The sequence below is a fragment of the Myxine glutinosa genome, chromosome 2, assembly GCF_964187855.1.
Source record: "Myxine glutinosa chromosome 2, kmMyxGlut1.1, whole genome shotgun sequence".
Classification (NCBI taxonomy): domain Eukaryota; kingdom Metazoa; phylum Chordata; class Myxini; order Myxiniformes; family Myxinidae; genus Myxine; species Myxine glutinosa.
The window spans coordinates 118325581-118344764 of record NC_136262.1 but is presented as its reverse complement, the minus strand read 5'-3'; the positions used below and the strand labels follow the sequence as shown (position 1 = coordinate 118344764).

Sequence of the window (19184 nt, the reverse complement as noted above, 5' to 3'; positions counted from 1 at the left end):
CATGCCATCCAGGCTGCATTACACATGCGTATGATTCACCGTTACCACCAACATGACAACCAGGCTGCATTACACATGCGTATGATTCACCGTTACCACCAACATGACATCCAAGCTGCATTACACAAATGTATGGTTCACCTTTACCACCATCTTGACAACCAGGCTGCATTACACATGCGTATGATTCACATTTTCCACTAACATGACATACAGGCTGCATTACACATGTGTATGATTCACCGTTATCACCAACATGACATTCAGGCTGCATTACACATGTGTATGATTCACATTTACCACGAACATGACATCCACACTGCATTACATATGTGTATGATTCACATTTACCACTAACATGACATACAGGCGGCATTACACGTGTATGATTCACATTTACCACTAACATGACATACAGGCGGCATTACACATGTGTATGATTCACATTTACCACTAACATGACATTCAGGCTGCATTACACATGTGATGATTCACCGTTATCACCAACATGACATTCAGGCTGCATTACACATGTGTATGATTCAAATTTTCCACTAACATGACATACAGGCTGCATTACACATGTGTATGATTCACCGTTATCACCAACATGACATTCAGGCTGCATCACACATGTGTATGATTCACATTCACCACTAACATGACATCCAGACTGCATTACATATGTGTATGATTCACATTTACCACTAACACGACATACAGGCAGCATTACACATGTGTATGATTCACATTTACCACTAACATGACATTCAGGCTGCATTAAACATGTGTATGATTCACATTCACCACTAACGTGACATACAGGCTGCATTACACATGTGTATGATTCACCGTTATCACCAACATGACATTCAGGCTGCATCACACATGTGTATGATTCACAATTACCACCAACATGACATCCAGGCTGCATTACACATGTGTATGATTCACATTTACCACCAACATGACATCCAGGCTGCATTACACATGTGTATGGTTCACATTTACAACCAACATGACATACAGGCTGCATTACACATGTGTATGATTCACATTTACCACTAACATGACATTCAGGCTGCATTACACATGTGTATGATTCCCATTTACCACTAACATGACATTCAGGCTGCATTACACATGTGTATGATTCACGTTTACCACCAACATGACATCCAGGCTGCATTACACATGTGTACGATTCACATTTACCACTAACATGACATACAGGCTGCATTACACATGTGTATGATTCACATTTACCACCAACATGACATACAGGCTGCATTACACATGTGTATGATTCACATTTACCACCAACATGACATCCAGGCTGCATTACACATGTGTATGATTCACATTTACCACCAACATGACATCCAGGCTGCATTACACATGTGTATGGTTCACATTTACCACCAACATGACATCCAGGCTGCATTACACATGTGTATGATTCACATTTACCACCAACATGACATACAGGCTGCATTACACATGTGTATGGTTCACCGTTACCACCAACATGACATACAGGCTGCATTACACATATGTATGGTTCACCGTTACCACCAACATGACATCCAGGCTGCATTACACATGTGTATGGTTCACCGTTACCACCAACATGACATACAGTCTGCATTACACATATGTATGGCTCACTGTTTGTTTTTTTTTTGTTTTTTTGTGTACTGAATCTAGGCTCGTGAAAGAGCTAACATTTACTTCACAAACAAATCAACCAGACAAACAAAAAATATATAAAGAGGGAGCGGAAGACAAGATGGGGAGAGAAGGGGAAGCACACAAACACAACATTTGAGAGCAGGGAGATGTGTGGAAGGGAGAGGGCTTGGGGGGAGGAGGCGTGGGAAGGGGGGGGGGGCGGAGGGAGAAGTATAAAACACAAGGACACCAAGGACTTCCAGGACAGAAGTTGGCATTTCAAAAAAGTGGAATTGGGGTGAAATTAGCGGGGGTAGAAAAGATCAAGGTTTTGGATGGGGGAAGATAAGAGATGGTGGTGAACAGCTGTTTTAAAGACCTTTTGGATGGGGGAAGATAAGAGATGGTGGTGAACAGCTGTTTTAAAGACCTGGAGGGTGGAGTGGGATTTAAGAGAGTGAGGGAGTTTGTTCCAGAGGCAGGAGAAAAGAGGAATGAAGGAGTGAAGGTGAGCAGAGAGTCTTGATTTTGGCAGTTTAACCATAAGAGGGTTGCAGGCAGATCTTGTGCAACCTGTAGGAATATTTGTGGGACAGAGCCCAGAGAGAGCTGGGGGGGCAAGGCCAGAGAGGAGTCGGTAGAAGACGGAAAGACCACCAACCTGCCTGCGGTGAGTGAGTGAGAGGCCCTTGGAGTTAGCTTCATCGCGGGAGATTCCAATGATTCTGAATGCTTTGGTTTCAACAGCATGAAGACGAGCTAGGTGTGAGGCAGGAGCACCAGCCCGAAGGGGAGAGCAGTATTCCATTGAGCTGCGGATGAAAGCCTTGTATGTGGTGAGGAGCTCAGGTGTGCCATGGAAGGACTTCGCATGACGGAGGATGCCCAGTCGGTGACTGGCTTTGGAGGCCAGATTTGAAATGTGGTATGACACATTTCCACCAACATGACATCCAGGCTGCATTACATATGTGTATGGTTCACCATTACCACCACCATGACATTCAGGCTGCATTACACATGTGTATGGTTCACCGTTACCACCACCATGACATACAGGCTGCATTACACATGCGTATGGTTCACCGTTACCACCACCATGACATTCAGGCTGCATTACACATGTGTATGGTTCACCGTTACCACCACCATGACATACAGGCTGCATTACACATATGTATGGTTCACCGTTACCACCAACATGACATACAGGCTGCATTACAGATATGTATGGTTCACCGTTACCACCAACATGACATACAGGCTGCATTACATATGTCTATGGTTCACCGTTACCACCACCATGACATCCAGGCTGCATTACACATGCGTACGATTCACCGTTATCACTAACATGACATACAGGCTGCATTACACATGTGTATGGTTCACCGTTACCACCAACATGACATACAGGCTGCATTACACATGTGTATGGTTCACCGTTACCACCAACATGACATCCAGGCTGCATTACATATGCGTAGGGTTCACCGTTACCACCACCATGACATCCCGGTTGCATTACACATGTGTATGGTTCACTGTTACGATTGTGAAGCAGAACAAAAGAAAAGGGTTTTTTGTCGTTCAACTTCAGTGGTGATGTCATCACAATACAGGCAAAATTGGATGAAAGGAAGATGAAAGACCGAAGATCGAAAGGAGAGGAAGAAGATAATTAAATAAATAAAACCATGCAAGTTCAGTCGAGAATGAAGAGTACAAATTAGAGATGCATTACGGCATACGAGGTTACGTCAGCCATGGGAATTTTTTTTTTTTTTTTTTTTTGTATACAAGATCGAGGCTCGTGAAAGAGCGAACATTTATCACACAGAAAGACAAACCGACAAACCGACACATAACCGACAAACCGACACATAAAACACATAACATCGGGAGCGGTAGACAAGATGGGGAGAGAGGGGGAAGGACACAAACACAACATTTGAGAGCAGGAACCGAGAGACATGGAGACATCGAGAGATCTGTGGGAGGGAGAGGGCTTTGGGGGGGAGGCATGGGAAAGGGGGTGGGAGAGGCATAAAACATATGGACACTGCCAGGACTACCAGGAAAGAAGTTGGAATTACAAACAAGGTGGATCTGGGGTGGATTAGTGGGGGTAGAAAAGATCAAGGTTTTGGATGGGGGAAGATAAGAGATGGTGGTGAACAGCTGTTTTAAAGACCTGGAGGGAGGAGTGGGATTGAAGGGAGTGTGGGAGTTTGTTCCAGAGGCGGGAGAAAAGAGGAATGAAGGAGTGAAGGTGAGCAGAGAGCCGAGATTTCGGCAGTTTAACCATCAGAGGCTTGCTGGCAGATCTTGTGCGACCTGTAGGAATATTTGGGGGACAGAGCACAGAGAGAGCTGGGGGAGCAAGGCCGGAGAGGAGTCGGTAGAAGACAGAAAGACCACCTACCTGCCTGCGGTGAGTGAGTGAAAGGCCCTCAGAGATAGCTTCATCGCGGGAGATTCCAATGATTCTGAAAGCTTTGGTTTCAACAGCGTGAAGCCGAGCTAGGTGTGAGGCAGGAGCACCAGCCCATAGGGGAGAACAGTATTCCATTGAGCTGCGGATGAAAGCCTTGTATGTGGTGAGGAGCTCAGGTGTGCCTAGGAAGGACTTCGCACGACGGAGGATGCCCAGTCGGCGACTGGCTTTGCAGGCCAGCTTGGAAATGTGGTTTTCCCAAGAAAGATCATGGCAGATAGTGAGACCCAAAAGCTTGAGCGACAGAACTTCTTGGAGAGGATTGTTGAGAAAGTAGATGGGAGGGTTGTCCAGTCGATCTTTTTGGAGAGACATAGTAAGAGTGTGAGATTTGTCAGGATTGAAAGACATGTTCCACTTGTTTGACCAGTCTGTGATTTTGTCCAGGTCTTCAGAGAGTGAGGAGGCTGCAGACTGCCGATCTGAGGGAAGAGGAATGGAGCGGCAGAGAGTGGAGTCATCAGCAAAGAGATAGAGAGGATTTTCCAGAGAGTCGGAGAGATCATTGATAAAGACCAGAAAAAGCACAGGGCCCAGCACACTGCCTTGGGGAACTCCAGCCTGAACAGGAAGGGGAGATGAGAGAAATCCATTCAGGGCCACACGTTGACTACGACCAGAGAGGAAGTCCGCAAGCCATGCATGGAGATTTCCATGGATACCATAGGAGTAGAGTTTGGTGAGCAGAGCTGGGTGCCAGACTGTATCGAAGGCACGTGATATGTCAAGGGAGACAGCTCTGATTTCCTGTTTGGCATTGAGGACCTCCATCCATTGTTGAGACAGGAGAAGCAGCATGTCCAGAGTAGAGTGACCTGGTCTGAATCCAAATTGATGATCAGAGATCAAGCCATTGGAGAAGAGGAAAGATTTCATATCCGAAGCAATGATGGATTCCATGACTTTGCTGATAATTGGGAGCAGGCTGATTGGTCTGTAGTTAAAAGGATCTGTTTTTGCACCTTTTTTGTGTAAAGCGGTAATGTTTGCTGATTTCCAGGATGCTGGCAGATGACCTTGAGCAAAAGATAGGGTGAAAATAACAGAGAGAGGGTGAGATAGAGCGGCAGAGCAGGATTTTAGGACCCGTGGGCTGATGCCGTCTGGTCCAGTTGCAGAATCAGAGTCGAGGTTAGACAAAAACTCCTCCACCTTGTCAGGAGAGAAGGACACAGAGTCCAGGAGCAGTTGGGTTCGACTGGGAAAGGTGGGAACAGAGAGAGATGGGTTTGGGACTAAAGATTTTGAGGCAAACACAGAGTTGAGGCATTCGGCTTTGTCACGTGCGATGTCAACTGTGTGGCCATTTGAGGTAAGGGAGGGGATGGAGGGGGAACAAACACCAGAAACGGATTTGAAAATGATCTTATAAGATGATCTTATAAGCAAATTCTGCCAATGTAAGGGGAAAGTATCACTAATCTCATGTGGATGAGGTGTAAGGAAAGTGGAGGCTGTGGTGGTTGCGCACTCTGTAACTGCCTTTGCTCCCCAATCGAAAACATTGCCAGCAAGCAGGCCTCGGGCGAGTACAAGCTGCCTTTCCCTCCAGCTGAGAGAATCCAAACCTCGTACAACAGCCTGGTAGCAACGTAGAGCAGCCTCGTTCTCCTGCTGCTTCACCTGCACACAAGGCATCCCTCAGTAATGAGTCATACCACTGTAATCCAGGTATGCCCCCAATCCCAACATCTGTACCCCTACTTTAGAGCTGAAAAAAACATTTTGCAAGCATCGACCTTGGCATCAAAGTCCATAAATAAACAAGTACACGTGAAAACCAAGTCTCACCGACATGATGATCAATCTTAACTTGAGCCATTTGTGAAGGGATGGGAGAGGGTATTGAAATTTGATCGCGTGTCCAACTTTAAGACAGCATTCCCAGTGGGCCTACTTAAATTTAGTACTCCAATCAGGCCTCAAGCACAGTTTGACAAATTATTCTAATGTATTTTAATGGATCAAACTTTGTGCACAGCATTGGTGCTGCTGAAGCTGTTTCTTGGCAAGTGTTATAATGGGTGGTTTGCCATTGCCTTCCCAGCGTCGTTTGTTCATCCTTAAAAATGCCGAGCGTCGAGCAAGGAAGCAGCACATACCACTTAAAAAAGAAGAAGAAGTCTTAGGTATGCCTCGGATGGGGTTTGAAGCTCATACCACCCAGACTTGGAGTGGATGCTCGAACCAATATGCCACCAAGTCTGATTTATAACAAATATTTTTACATCTAATTTAACCACAAGATTATTTTGTACCTTAAATGTGGATCATTTCAAAGTTAGCCATGCCCGTTCCTGCCTGTGTGCGCGTTTGTCCGAACCACCAGTGGCTTGAGGTCTGCCGCGAGGCCTATGGGTTTGACTAGCGTGCCAAACTGACCCATTAAGCACAGTTTGACAAAATTGTCCAAATTATCCAACAATATTTTCACATTCAATTTAACCTTAACAATAATTTCATCGAGTGCTCCCGGAAGTAACATAACTTTCCACAATTTCAGTGGCTGTTTTTGCACGAGAGTCAAGTGTGGTGTTGTGCCAAACACAGTGCACTTGGTCCTCATTTAATGTCAGAGCTGCATTCTCAAAAAATGCAACTAAGTGAAACAACGTTAAGCAAATTACATTTTCCCATAACATTTAATGTATAAACTGGAGTTAGGTTCTTTTGAACACGTCTCGTCAGAAAAAAACAGCATTAAAAGTTTAAATACATTCCTTAATTAAATAACATTTTAAAACTACAACAGCACTCTGTAGACTGCAAATATCCACCAGGCTGAACAGTTTGTTTTGTATCCACAGATAGGCCGGATCTGGATCCCGATCTGAACCAAAATCTAATCAAAATCCAAGTTAAATTGGGCAGGTGACAAGAACAACTTCATATCGATCGTTTTTGGCCCTAACTCTCAATAGAGGAATAGCCTGGTGTTGGCTTAGCGGTTAGGGTGCCGGCTTGGGATCCGAGGATCCTGGGTTCGAATCCCGGTCGATCGCTGAATTAACGCCAGGGGGGTTGACTCAGCCTGTCATCCTTCCGAGGTCGGCAAATTGAGTACCAGCTTGCTGGGATGAATGATCACGGTGTGTACCCCGATTTAGAATAGGTACACCGTATCCCTGCGCATCGTAAGAGGCGATCAAGGGTTGGCATCAGGAAGGGCATCCGGCCATAAAAACATTGCCTCAAACAGGGAACCATGATTGTCATGGGGCCCGCAAGGTTAACCCCTGCTCTAGCGGGGAAAATGGCCTTAAAACGATCATTCATTCATTCATTCATTCATCTGGTCCCGAATTAATATCTCCAACACCTTCCCCACAACTGAAGTCAAACTAACACCAACAGGTCTACACGTCTCCAATCCTTTTCTGGATCCTTTATTAAATAACAGAGTTACATTTACTACTCTCCAATCCTCTGGTACCTGTCCTGACTCAGGTGAGCTTTTAAAGATATCTGTTAACATCTTGCTTACCCGCTCAGCCACCTCCAACAACTCGCAGGTGCATATTGTCGCCCCCGGAGCTTAATCTACTCTTAGCTTTCTGAGCTGTTCCTTTACTTCCTCCACTCTGACCTGGATCTTCTGTAAAAGCTCTTCCTCGGCTACTTGATAGATATTCTCACCTATTGGCAATTACCCTGCGCTCGCAAAGCGAAACACGGGGTTTAGCATTCGGTTGCGTACGTATGCCGTATGTGTGCCGAGTCTGCATTTAAAAAAAAATCATTTTCTCGGCCACCGTTGGTCCGATTGACAAGAAATTTCATCATAGGAGTGCCTCCGCCTGTATAATTTTTTTATTCATAATTATGACGTCATAGGTCACGTGTTATGGACGCATTCTATGGACGCCATCTTGGAAAAACGTTACACCTCTATCTCCCAAACCGCTCAATGGAAAAAATTGAAATATGTCTCATTGTCAAGTACTCCCCTTGGGGAATAAGATATGTTAATGGTGATCTCATCAGTGCCTTAATTATGATGTCATAATTCGACAAGTACAACGCTTGATCTGATCAGTATGAATAAAACAAAAATTCCTCTGCAACTGTTAGTCCGATGGACACGAAATTTTCAGAATATGTGTGGATCCTCCTGTATAATTTTTATGTTAATTATAATGTCATAGGTCACGTGGTGCAGACGCCATCTTGGAAAAAAAATCGAAAAAAGTTGCACCTCTATATCTCCGAAACCGCTCCATGGAAAAAATTGAGCCATGGATCATTGTCAATGAAAACATTTTGCTACCGAGGAGACATGCTGAATGGAGAAGGTGGATCAGACTCGGCAACGGTTGCTCGAGTGAGATGTGCATGGAAGAAGTTTCGGGAACTGAGTGGCGTGCTGACGAGGGGGGGAGTGTCGTTGAAGCTGAAGGGAAAGGTGTATGCTGCATGTGTGAGAAGTGTTATGATTTATGGGTAATGAAGAGACATGGCTTTAGTTATGACATCATAATTCGACAGGTACAACACGTATCCGATCATTGTGAATTGTTTTTCTCAGCAACTGCTGGTCTGATGGGCACGAAATTTTCACCATAGGAGCACCTCCTCAAGTAGAATATTTTAATGATAATCATGACGTCATAGGTCATGTGGTACAGGCGCCATCTTGGAAAAACAGAAAAATGTTGCATGTTTATATCTCCCCTTCGACAGGGAAAACGCTTCGTCTGATCAGTGTGAAATGTATTGAGCATGATATATGCAACAATTATATTAGAGAATATAAATTTATGTTGTCATCGCTCACGTGGTCTGGCAGCCATATTGGATCAATTTAACCATAACATTATAATCTATAATTTTTAATTTAACTATAACTATAATTAACTATAACTAAAATCTATAATTTAACCATAACATTATAATCTATAATTTAACCATGACATTATAATCTATAATTTAACCATAACATTATAATCTATAATTTAACCATAACATTAAAATCTATAATTTAACCATAACATTATAATCTATAATTTAACCATAACATTATAATCTAGAATTTAACCATAACATTAAAATCTATAATTTAACCATGACATTATAATCTAGAATTTAACCATAACATTATAATCTAGAATTTAACCATAACATTATAATCTAGAATTTAACCACAACATTATAATCTACTAGCTGAATGCACCCGGCGTTGCACCTGTTATTTTTGAATGAATTTAATCTTCTGTACTAAAAAAGGAATAAAATGCGGTCTTGTGAAGCAGCGGAGTTTGACTATCCAGCCGCGGCCGCATTTCGTTCATTTACTTCTATAATTCAGCTTTTACTCGTGGCCGTAGAAGATTGACTACTATAATTCAGCTTTTACTCGTGGCCGTAGAAGATTGACTACTATAATTCAGCTTTTACTCGCGGCCGTAGAAGATTGACTACTGTAATTCAGCTTTTACTCGCGGCCGTAGAAGATTGACTACTATAATTCAGCTTTTACTCGCGGCCGTAGAAGATTGACTACTATAATTCAGCTCAGCTTTTAATTGGGAAATGGGCCCAGCCCGGCCGAAGCGGCGTCGCCACCTCGCCTATAACCTTCCCGGGGCCCGTCCCGACATTTTTGGTTCTTTTTGAATGAATTTATTACTATAATTCAGCTTTTAGTCGCGGCCGGAGAAGATTGACTACTATAATTCAGCTTTTACTCGCGGCCGTAGAAGATTGACTACTATAATTCAGCTCAGCTTTTAATTGGGAAATGGGCCCAGCCCGGCCGAAGCGGCCTCGACCGGCCTCACCACCTCGCCTTCCCGGGGCCCGTCCCGACATTTTTTGTTTCAGAGGTTTCCTCCTATCTTTCACCGTTCAGGAGATTAGCGTGTGCAAACAAACAAACAAACAAAAACTTTCTTTTACATATATAGATAAAGATAATTTAACCATAATATTATAATCTATACAATTATAATTACCAGAGGATTTAAAACAGATTTTTGAATGAAATACCAATATTTGGGGACAATACATCCCTCCCCCCCCCCCCCACCCCCCTTATAGGGGGCGCATCAGGATGGAGAGCACAACCCTATGAGACCTCGCCGTCCTGAAGCATCATACCCAATTTGGTCCATAAATCAGTAGGGCAGTGTGTGAGATGTTTTTGTCGAATGTTAACAGACGTACGTGCGTACTCATGCTAGGTCGGACATCGGAACCCACCCTATGAGGTTATTTCGGAGAAATAACCTAATAATGATTAGACAGGTTAGCGTTTACTATACATGAAGCATTACCATGGTATTGTGCATGACACATATGGATGTGGAAATTTATTTCTCAATGTAGTTGCACATTCACGAAGGAACATGAAAACCTATTGTAATGGTGCACTGTTTCAATCAATGGGTGTGAGTCCACATTGGTTCTCAAATCTACTCTAATCTATAAATCCTAGCAATGGTCTGCATTGTGAAATACTGTCATTTCAAAGTAGTGTTGTGGAAACGCACTGTAACATATACCTTGCAGTAAGGATCAGGAAAATGAAACTCATTCTGGCAGTGCTCGCGTGTGTCCAGCAGACTTCGTACGGTCAACGAACCAAATGCACTGTGTGCACACGGCCACGTGTTCCTCTGATGCACACATCAAACAGACACAGTTGCTCTCACCAAGCCAAGCCGGTGCCATCTTATCTCACCATAGGGTAATCGCCTATCGGATCTCGCCAAATGCTACAACCTGGTATTGGGTCTCACCGCATCATGAAACGTTTCGCAAAGTCGAACGCTCGACAGTGCAACGAGCCCATTACATCTCACCCATGCATCCAAGACATTACATAATAATGCGTGCCTCATGACTTTTCTAACACACAAAGTTACAAGATTGGTGGCAAAGACCCCAAGAGACGTGTGGCAAAGCGATTACACGGGCATGCGCATAAAGGTTATGTAAACATGTGGAGATGCATGTGAGCACGCGAGGTACATCGTGCAGATTTGTCCGTGCAGAGTTTTCTCTACAGCCACCATCTCTAGGTACCAAAACAAAAATTTACCACTTCAGATGGCAGTCAAACTTGCTGCCCTGATGTATCAACTTTAAATTATGGATTTATAAAAGGACACTGCCATTTTGATAGCATTCTCACAGACCAGGTCCAATCCAAAGTCACGACCCTCCTGCGCCAGCACATATTGATGAGACAAAAGGTGTTGTTAAAATACATTCGTCTAACAGGATAGCAAAGACAGAGCATACTTGCCTTTCCGCTGTCCAACCTGGGTTTGATTTCAGTCCCGACTATAAACAAAGACCTGCCGTACTGGTGTTCCATCAATGTGTGCCGTGATTTGGAGATATATCAGGTCGTTTGTGCCATCCGCTAGTATTTAGACTGCAACTACCTTTTAAGAGTTGCCCATCGCACATCAACACCCTGGCTAAAGTAAATATATCTGACCTATGTGCATAGACACTGCGCGGGTGCGGGTGACATGGACACTGCGCGGGTGCGGGTGACATGGACACTGCGCGGGTGCGGGTGACATGGACACTGCGCAGGTGCGGGTGACATGGACACTGCGCGGGTGCGGGTGACATGGACACTGCGCGGGTGCGGGTGACATGGACACTGCGCAGGTGCAGGTGACATGGACACTGCGCGGGTGCGGGTGACGGACACTGCGCAGGTGCGGGTGACATGGACACTGCACAAGTGCGGGTGACATGGACACTGCACAAGTGCGGGTGACATGGACACTGCACAAGTGCGGGTGACATGGACACTGCACGAGTGCGGGTGACATGGACACTGCACTAGTGCGGGTGACATGGACACTGCACCAGTGCGGGTGACATGGACACTGCACAAGTGCGGGTGACATGGACACTGCACAAGTGCGGGTGACATGGACACTGCACAAGTGTGGGTGACACGGCCACTGCAGGTGACAATTATCCAAACTATAAATACAACATGTATTCTAAGGCCATTTTCCCTGCTCGAGCGGGGGTTAGCCTTGCGGTCCCCATGACAATCTTCTCCATTTTGCCCTATTTTCTGCATCTCTCCTTGTTAACCCCCTTGCCCACATTTATTCTTCCACCATCTTTAGCCAAGTCTTTCTCGGTCTTCTCCGTCCTCTACTTCCTTCTGCATTCATTTCCATCACTCTTCTCAACCAGTCACTTTCATCCTTCCTCAACACATGACCAAACCATCTCAACCTGTTCCTCTTCACAGCATCAATCACAGGCTCTATTCCCATCATCTTTCGCAATTCATCATTTGTCTTCCTCTCTCTCAACGATACTCCACACATCCACCGAACCATTCGCATTTCCACCCTTTCCAACCTTCGTTGCTGCTCGACGTTCATTACCCATGTCTCGCTCCCATAAATCACAACACTTCTCACACATGCAGCATACACCTTTCCCTTCAGCTTCAACGACACTCCCCTCCTCATCAGCACGCCACTCAGTTCCCGAAACTTCTTCCATGCACATCTCACTCGAGCAACCGTTGCCGAGTCTGATCCACCTTCTCCATTCAGCACGTCTCCGAGGTAGCAAAATGTTTTCACACCTTCCAGCTTCATGCCGTCTCCAACTCTAAACTCTAAATGTGAATCAAAAAACAACTACAAAACACTCTGTACCACCAATGTGTGAAGAAACCCATCATTCTTCAACGACATCTCAACATCCATCAGTGTAATCATAAAAACCAGAATAATGATGCTTGAAGTTGAGCAGCTCATGGAAGAGGACTGTTCAAGACCATACCAAGGCTGCTGTTTCAGGATCTGCAACTTCTCCCAGAACTTATTTCTGAAGAGCTCACCACGCCGTGCTGCATCTGGGGACTGTGGCTGACTTGCAACTGCCCTGCGTGCAACCTGCACCAGTCACCATCACGCAACCTGACAACCAATGTTCAGATGAACCGGCGAGTAGAACTAACATGCATCAGCAAGGGAGAGTGAAAAAAACGGGATCGTTGGCAAGAAGGAAAGAGGACGAGTACAAAAAGGCACGTTACCCCAGGCAGAGAATCTGCAAAGCAGCTCAGCCAGTAGTGACAGGCCGGCAGGTCTTGTGCGAGATCGTGAGAATCGGGAACGTAGTCCTGAGGATCACGGAGTAGGGGCAGCGGAACGAGGCGGGCTAGTCTGTCCATCTCCAACATGTCAAACTGGGAAGGTTGAAATAAATGAATGAAAATAGGAATCATGAACACGTTTCATCAGCGCAATGGGTGAATAAACGTTACATCGTGAAAGAACGGGGTTGTAGCATTAAAGGTTGTTGCTAAAAGGATTGTAGGACCCTTTTTATTTTTCAGGCAAAGAAGTCCACACCGTGTAAACTATCGTCATCATGGTCTCCAAAGGCGGCAAAGTGTTCACTATATAGTCTTAGAAGTAGAGATCGCTAAAGTTTGATCAAACTGCCTTTTACATTCAAATAAAAGATCTACCAGTGTACAATTCAAATCCACAACCATTTTGGGGATATATTAACAATGTAACATTAATGTGACTAAAACACCAGGGAAGAGCAATGGAAAATGCATGAAAGGTGGTGCAAATGCAGGTGGTGCTGCACCGTGCCACTACGGGAACGAGCCACAGGGAAGAGTTCCGGAGAGGTGCTCATGAGCCCAGAGCTTCCGGCATAGTTTTCACCCCAACTGTACTGATCGGGCTCTGTGAAGCGCAAACACCTGTCATCAGCCAGAGCAGCATCTCTGGACCACCTGTCGCAATCCCCAAAACATACACTTTGAGCCCCACCTACCCCGACTTACCATCTTCCTCAGCACCCTTCAGAAACGCTCCAATAGCACCTAGGTACCCCTCATGTCGCAAGAAGAGGGCCTGGACCTCACCCTGAAGCACAAAAATCACAAGAACCACCAAATAAAGATCATGAAATGGTCCAACAAGCCAAAACATGCCCAAAAAAGCTGCACCAGCCAAAACGTGCCCCAAAAAGCTGCACAAGCCAAAACGTGCCCCAAAAAGCTGCACCAGCCAAAATGTGCCCAAAAAAGCTGGACCAGCCAAAACGTGCCCAAAAAAGCTGTACAAGCCAAAACGTGCCCAAAAAAGCTGCACCAGCCAAAACGTGTCCCAAAAAGCTGGACCAGCCAAAACGTGTCCCAAAAAGCTGGACCAGCCAAAAGGTGTCCCAAAAAGCTGCACCAGCCAAAACGTGCCCCAAAAAGCTGTACAAGCCAAAACGTGCCCAAAAAAGCTGCACCAGCCAAAACGTGCCCCAAAAAGCTGGACCAGCCAAAAGGTGTCCCAAAAAGCTGCACCAGCCAAAACGTGCCCCAAAAAGCTGCACCAGCCAAAACGTGCCCAAAAAGCTGTACAAGCCAAAACGTGTCCCAAAAAGCTGCACCAGCCAAAACGTGTCCCAAAAATCTGCACCAGCCAAAACGTGTCCCAAAAAGCTGCACCAGCCAAAAGGTGTCCCAAAAAGCTGCACCAGCCAAAACGTGTCCCAAAAAGCTGCACCAGCCAAAACGTGTCCCAAAAAGCTGCACCAGCCAAAACGTGCCCAAAAAATCTGCACCAGCCAAAACGTGCCCAAAAAGCTGTACAAGCCAAAACGTGTCCCAAAAAGCTGCACCAGCCAAAACGTGTCCCAAAAATCTGCACCAGCCAAAACGTGCCCCAAAAAGCTGCACAACCTTGGACCAGTAGTTGATGCCAAAAGAGATAGAGTGCATTGTGGCCGGGTGTTCGCGAATGAAGAATCCCCCAAAGTAGACAGTGCGCAGCGAGTGCAGCTTTGCATACAGTGATGCCAACTGCCCCACATTGTTGCTTATCATATGCAGCAGGCTCTTTGCCATGTCCTCCGCCTGGAACCCTGGGGAGAGCAAGCACCCCGCCGAGTTCAACGACGCCATTACGGTGTGAAGGTTAACGTACAAAACGCGACAAAAATGAGAAAAATGTCAAATCAACAAAATGAAAACTCCATTCCCATTTTCCTTTCCTTCTCACCGTCCTGTGCTGTTGCCCCCTTTCCGAAGCTGCTGGCTATTATTCCCCCAGAGAGGCCCCCAGCACCGTAGTTGCCTCCATAAATATCCCTAACCAGCATGTCCACAGGTGTGTGTTGGCCGGCCGCAGCGAGCGCAAGCAAGTCATCAAAGTTCTGGGGAGGAGACGGAAAAGTGATATGCACTTGGACACGGTAAACATATCATGTGGAAATTATGGATCACAAAGGGGAGGTTACACCCCGGCACATGTGCTGCCTCCCTTTGGCAACCTCTGTCCGTGGGCACAAAGTGCGCGACCAATGTGCATTAGTAAGTGCGAGTGTGTGAGTGGCATGTTTACGATGGAAGATTTGCTCCGAAAAACCTCAATTTGATGGAAAGGCGAGGTCACGACCGGAATCCTCAAACTTACTCGTGAGTTCAAACATACAGGTCATCCTGTGCGAGGGAGTAGTACAGGTGATGGGTGTGCATGCAAGAAACTCACCTTGGTGTGGGTAAGCAGTGCGCCGAGACCCCAAAACGTACCCCCTCCGATGGAACTGCCACCGATCCGCTCATAATTCTCCTCGGATTCCACCTAGAGTACGACAAACACGTGACTAATCAACGACCATGGCTAGAACCAGTGAGAAACAACGATCGGTACGATAAACAAACCGTATAGTCCCTGTTACAACTAAACGGAGCCACTCAATGTGGCAGTATTTGCAACATCTTTTCATTTGAAGGTTTGAATTTGTAAGCCACAAACAATCCCCCAAATGAAAATCAAAATTACGAGGTGTAAAATGGAGAAGACGGTTCAAGGAAACGGCAAAGAGCACACCCGAGTTAGCAGTTAGCACAACACCTTGATTACAGATACGCCAGAGCCAACGGACACAAGCAGGTAAGGGAAGATGTCCGGGTGAGTGTTCTGGAAGCGGAATCGAGGAGTACTGTGCTTGCAGTACGAGAATGCCTCATGGGGGATGTTACGCAGAAGGAAGTTACAACCTTTGATGAGACATTCCAACTCGTCCTCTTTGTCCACCCTATGGGAAAGAAGATTGGTTAGAATATTCCGGGACGAGGGGCCCACCCGGGACCCCCCATAACATTCATGAACCACCGCCCAGTCCCACCTTATCCGCACCCAAAACCACACCTGAGACCGAGCTTTTCCTCGATGAGCTCCTTGTACTTGTGCGCACCGCCCCCAGTAGCTTTGATCAACGTCGGTGCATTCGGTCCCCCCAAATGCCCTTTAACGAAGTCCAAACAAGCTTCCACAAAGGCATTCTCAAAGCGCACAAAGTGCAGGCGTGCGCTCTCCTCGTGCTGCTCCGATATCTCGTACAAGCACTCGGCCTGAACAGCGGCGGGGGCGGCAGGTCACACGGTTGGCAAAAGCTTCGCATCTCAAAGGAAAGAAGCACAGCAAAAGGATAGTCGGCAGGTCAAGCCTGTTCCACATCACCATCGTTCAGGCTCAAGAAGTGTGATTTTCTACAATTAAATGCACTTCCTCATTATAGTTACAAGAGAGTTCATAGAACACCTTACCCCACACTGTGTTAAAGTGTATAATACAACTGAATTAAAATAATGATTTTAAAGGTCGTATAAAAATATTAATTCAGGTTTACCGCCATTGATGCAGCATCTATTACACCACCTTGTATAACATGTCTTAGTACTGCTACACTGGAGGTTGTTGGAAGGAATAAGGAGGTGATTTGTGTTCTACAGAGGTCAGGTATACAATTACATTTAAATAAAATAATGATTTTAAAGGTCGTATAAAAATATTAATTCAGGTTTACCGCCATTGATGCAGCCTCTATTACACCACCTTGTATAACATGTCCTCGTACTGCTACACTGGAGGTTGATGCAAGGAATAAGGAGGTGTTTTGTGTTCTGCAGGTCAGGTATACAATTACATTTAAATACAGACTTCGCATTTAATATGGTATATTTTTTTTTTCTTGACTTGGGTTTACTTTCTTAACTCAGTATATCAATCTGGTGAGTTTCTTTTACACTTTGGTGATTTATTTGTTAAAAGAACCATGTCACTGATTGTCTGTCGCAGCAAGAAGTCAACAACAGGATTATATCACAGGTGGCGTGGCAAAATGTACGGACAGGTGCATTTGATGATTGGCTTCACAGTCGGGTATGCAAGGGTTGTTGCGTTCTGTATTAGTGGAAAACAACTGCTGCACATCTCCAAAAGTTATTGCCGCTTTCTCTGGAGATGGTCCGTCAACTCGACAATGCTGTTTGTCATGGAGTGGTGGCTTTACGAAATTCTGGCATGAAACAGCGTGCTATTGCTCGGCAGTATGGCATCACTCAAGGTCAGGTGTCAAAGATCCTGAAACGAAATGCTCAGAGGGGTGTCCCTACTCCAATAGCGAGGCCAGGACGTCCCCGCAGAACCACAAGGAGGGATGATCGCCAGCTGCACCGGTTAGTCCGCAATGGCCGGACCAAGTCAGCTAATCGGCTTAGGGCTGAGTGGCAGCAACTGACAAATGTGCCTGTATCCAGAAGGCTAGTCAACCAACGACTGGTTCAAGCAGGCTGTCGTGCCAGGCGTCCCCTGAGAAAGCCACGCCTGACCAGACAACACCGCCAGCGCTGATTGCAGTGGGCCAGAAAGCACCGTCAATGGCAGCCAGGACACTGGAATCACGTGATCTTCACTGACGAGTCTAGATTTCTGGTCTATCGTCAAGATGGCCACGTCCGAGTGCGCAGACAAGTGCATGAAGCCTACAACAAAGATTGTATAGTGCCAAGAGTCCAAGCTGGAGGTGATGGGGTGACCGTTTGGGCTGCTTTTCATGCAGGGGGCAAAACTGACCTGGTTGTTCTGAATGGAAACCTGAACCAGTTCAAGTACAGGGCCATTCTGGAAGAAACATTGCTTCCATTTGCTCGTGCAGCCTTTCGAGGAAACTTTGTCTTCCAAGATGACAATGCACGGCCTCATCGTGCTCGCATGATCCAACACTTTCTTGCTGACCATGGTGTAGAGCATGCTCGCATGATCCAACACTTTCTTGCTGACCATGGTGTAGAGCATATGGAGTGGCCTGCCATGTCCCCGGATATGAATCCGATAGAGAACTTGTGGGCAGAATTAACGGGTCAAATCGACCACTTGGACCAGCAGCCGACCTCTGTGCGTGAATTGCAGCAGACTATTGTCACTGCATGGCAAGCAATTCCTGTCCAAACCTTGGCAAATCTCGTGAACAGCATGCCTCAACGTGTACATGCTCTCCTGAATGCTCGTGGGGGTTACACGTAGTACTGAACTGTAATTTTACTGTCCGTAATCCCAGGCGTAATTTAACTTTTGTTTTTGTTAAAAAAAAATTTGGCTAATGTGCAAAATAAAGAGATAGTTCTGGAAAACGCACAGAAGTTTAACACAGTACTGTCCATGAATTGAGTTCGATATCAGTTTACATCACTTTCAATGATCAATTTATTTGTTTCGAAATGTCAAATGTGTTTTTTGTTTCTTTTAAAGGTCACATTAACAAAATCTAGAATAATTTCAACATAATTCCAATGAACTTTTGGTTCTAGGACATCTTGAAAAGTAAGTTCACCCCCCAAAAAAAATATTCCATATTAAATGCCAAGTCTGTAAAATAATGATCTTAAAGGTCGTATAAAAATATTAATTCAGGTTTACCACCATTGATGCAGCCTCTATTACACCACCTTATTTAACACATTACATGAGTTATTCATGCTTGTTGTTTGTGTCCTTTATGACGTCCTTAAAAACACAACATTTCCCATTTGGAATGATTTAAAATTTTCTTTGACCGCCAGACAACAACAAACAACATGCATTTTAAAGGCCATTTTCCCTGCTAGAGCGGGGTTAAGCCTTGCGGTCCCCATGACGATCTTCTCCATTTTGCCCTATTTGCTGCATCTCTCCTTGATAACCCCCTTGCCCGCATTTCTTCTTCCACCATCTTTAGCCAAGTCTTT

The 19184-nt window shown here is 45.4% G+C and overlaps 1 protein-coding gene across 3 annotated transcripts in view; it reads right to left on the bottom strand.

The window, feature by feature from the left end:
• PANK4 (pantothenate kinase 4 (inactive)) overlaps positions 1-19184 on the bottom strand; it is a 46837-nt gene that overhangs the window by 22747 nt on the left and 4906 nt on the right. For all 3 annotated transcript variants that reach the window (XR_013622348.1, XM_078771551.1, XM_068103369.2), the window contains exons 3-13: positions 16327-16529; positions 16030-16213; positions 15664-15756; positions 15175-15328; positions 14856-15037; positions 13965-14046; positions 13763-13863; positions 13197-13349; positions 12941-13053; positions 10669-10756; positions 5640-5791 (exon numbers count right to left, since the gene is read on the bottom strand). Coding sequence is in view for 2 of the 3 variants with exons in the window: in XM_078771551.1 (XP_078627677.1) it covers positions 5640-5791; positions 10669-10756; positions 12941-13053; positions 13197-13349; positions 13763-13863; positions 13965-14046; positions 14856-15037; positions 15175-15328; positions 15664-15756; positions 16030-16213; positions 16327-16529 (1505 nt within the window). In the remaining variant the exon portion in view is untranslated. The remainder of the gene's footprint in view (positions 1-5639; positions 5792-10668; positions 10757-12940; positions 13054-13196; positions 13350-13762; positions 13864-13964; positions 14047-14855; positions 15038-15174; positions 15329-15663; positions 15757-16029; positions 16214-16326; positions 16530-19184) is intronic.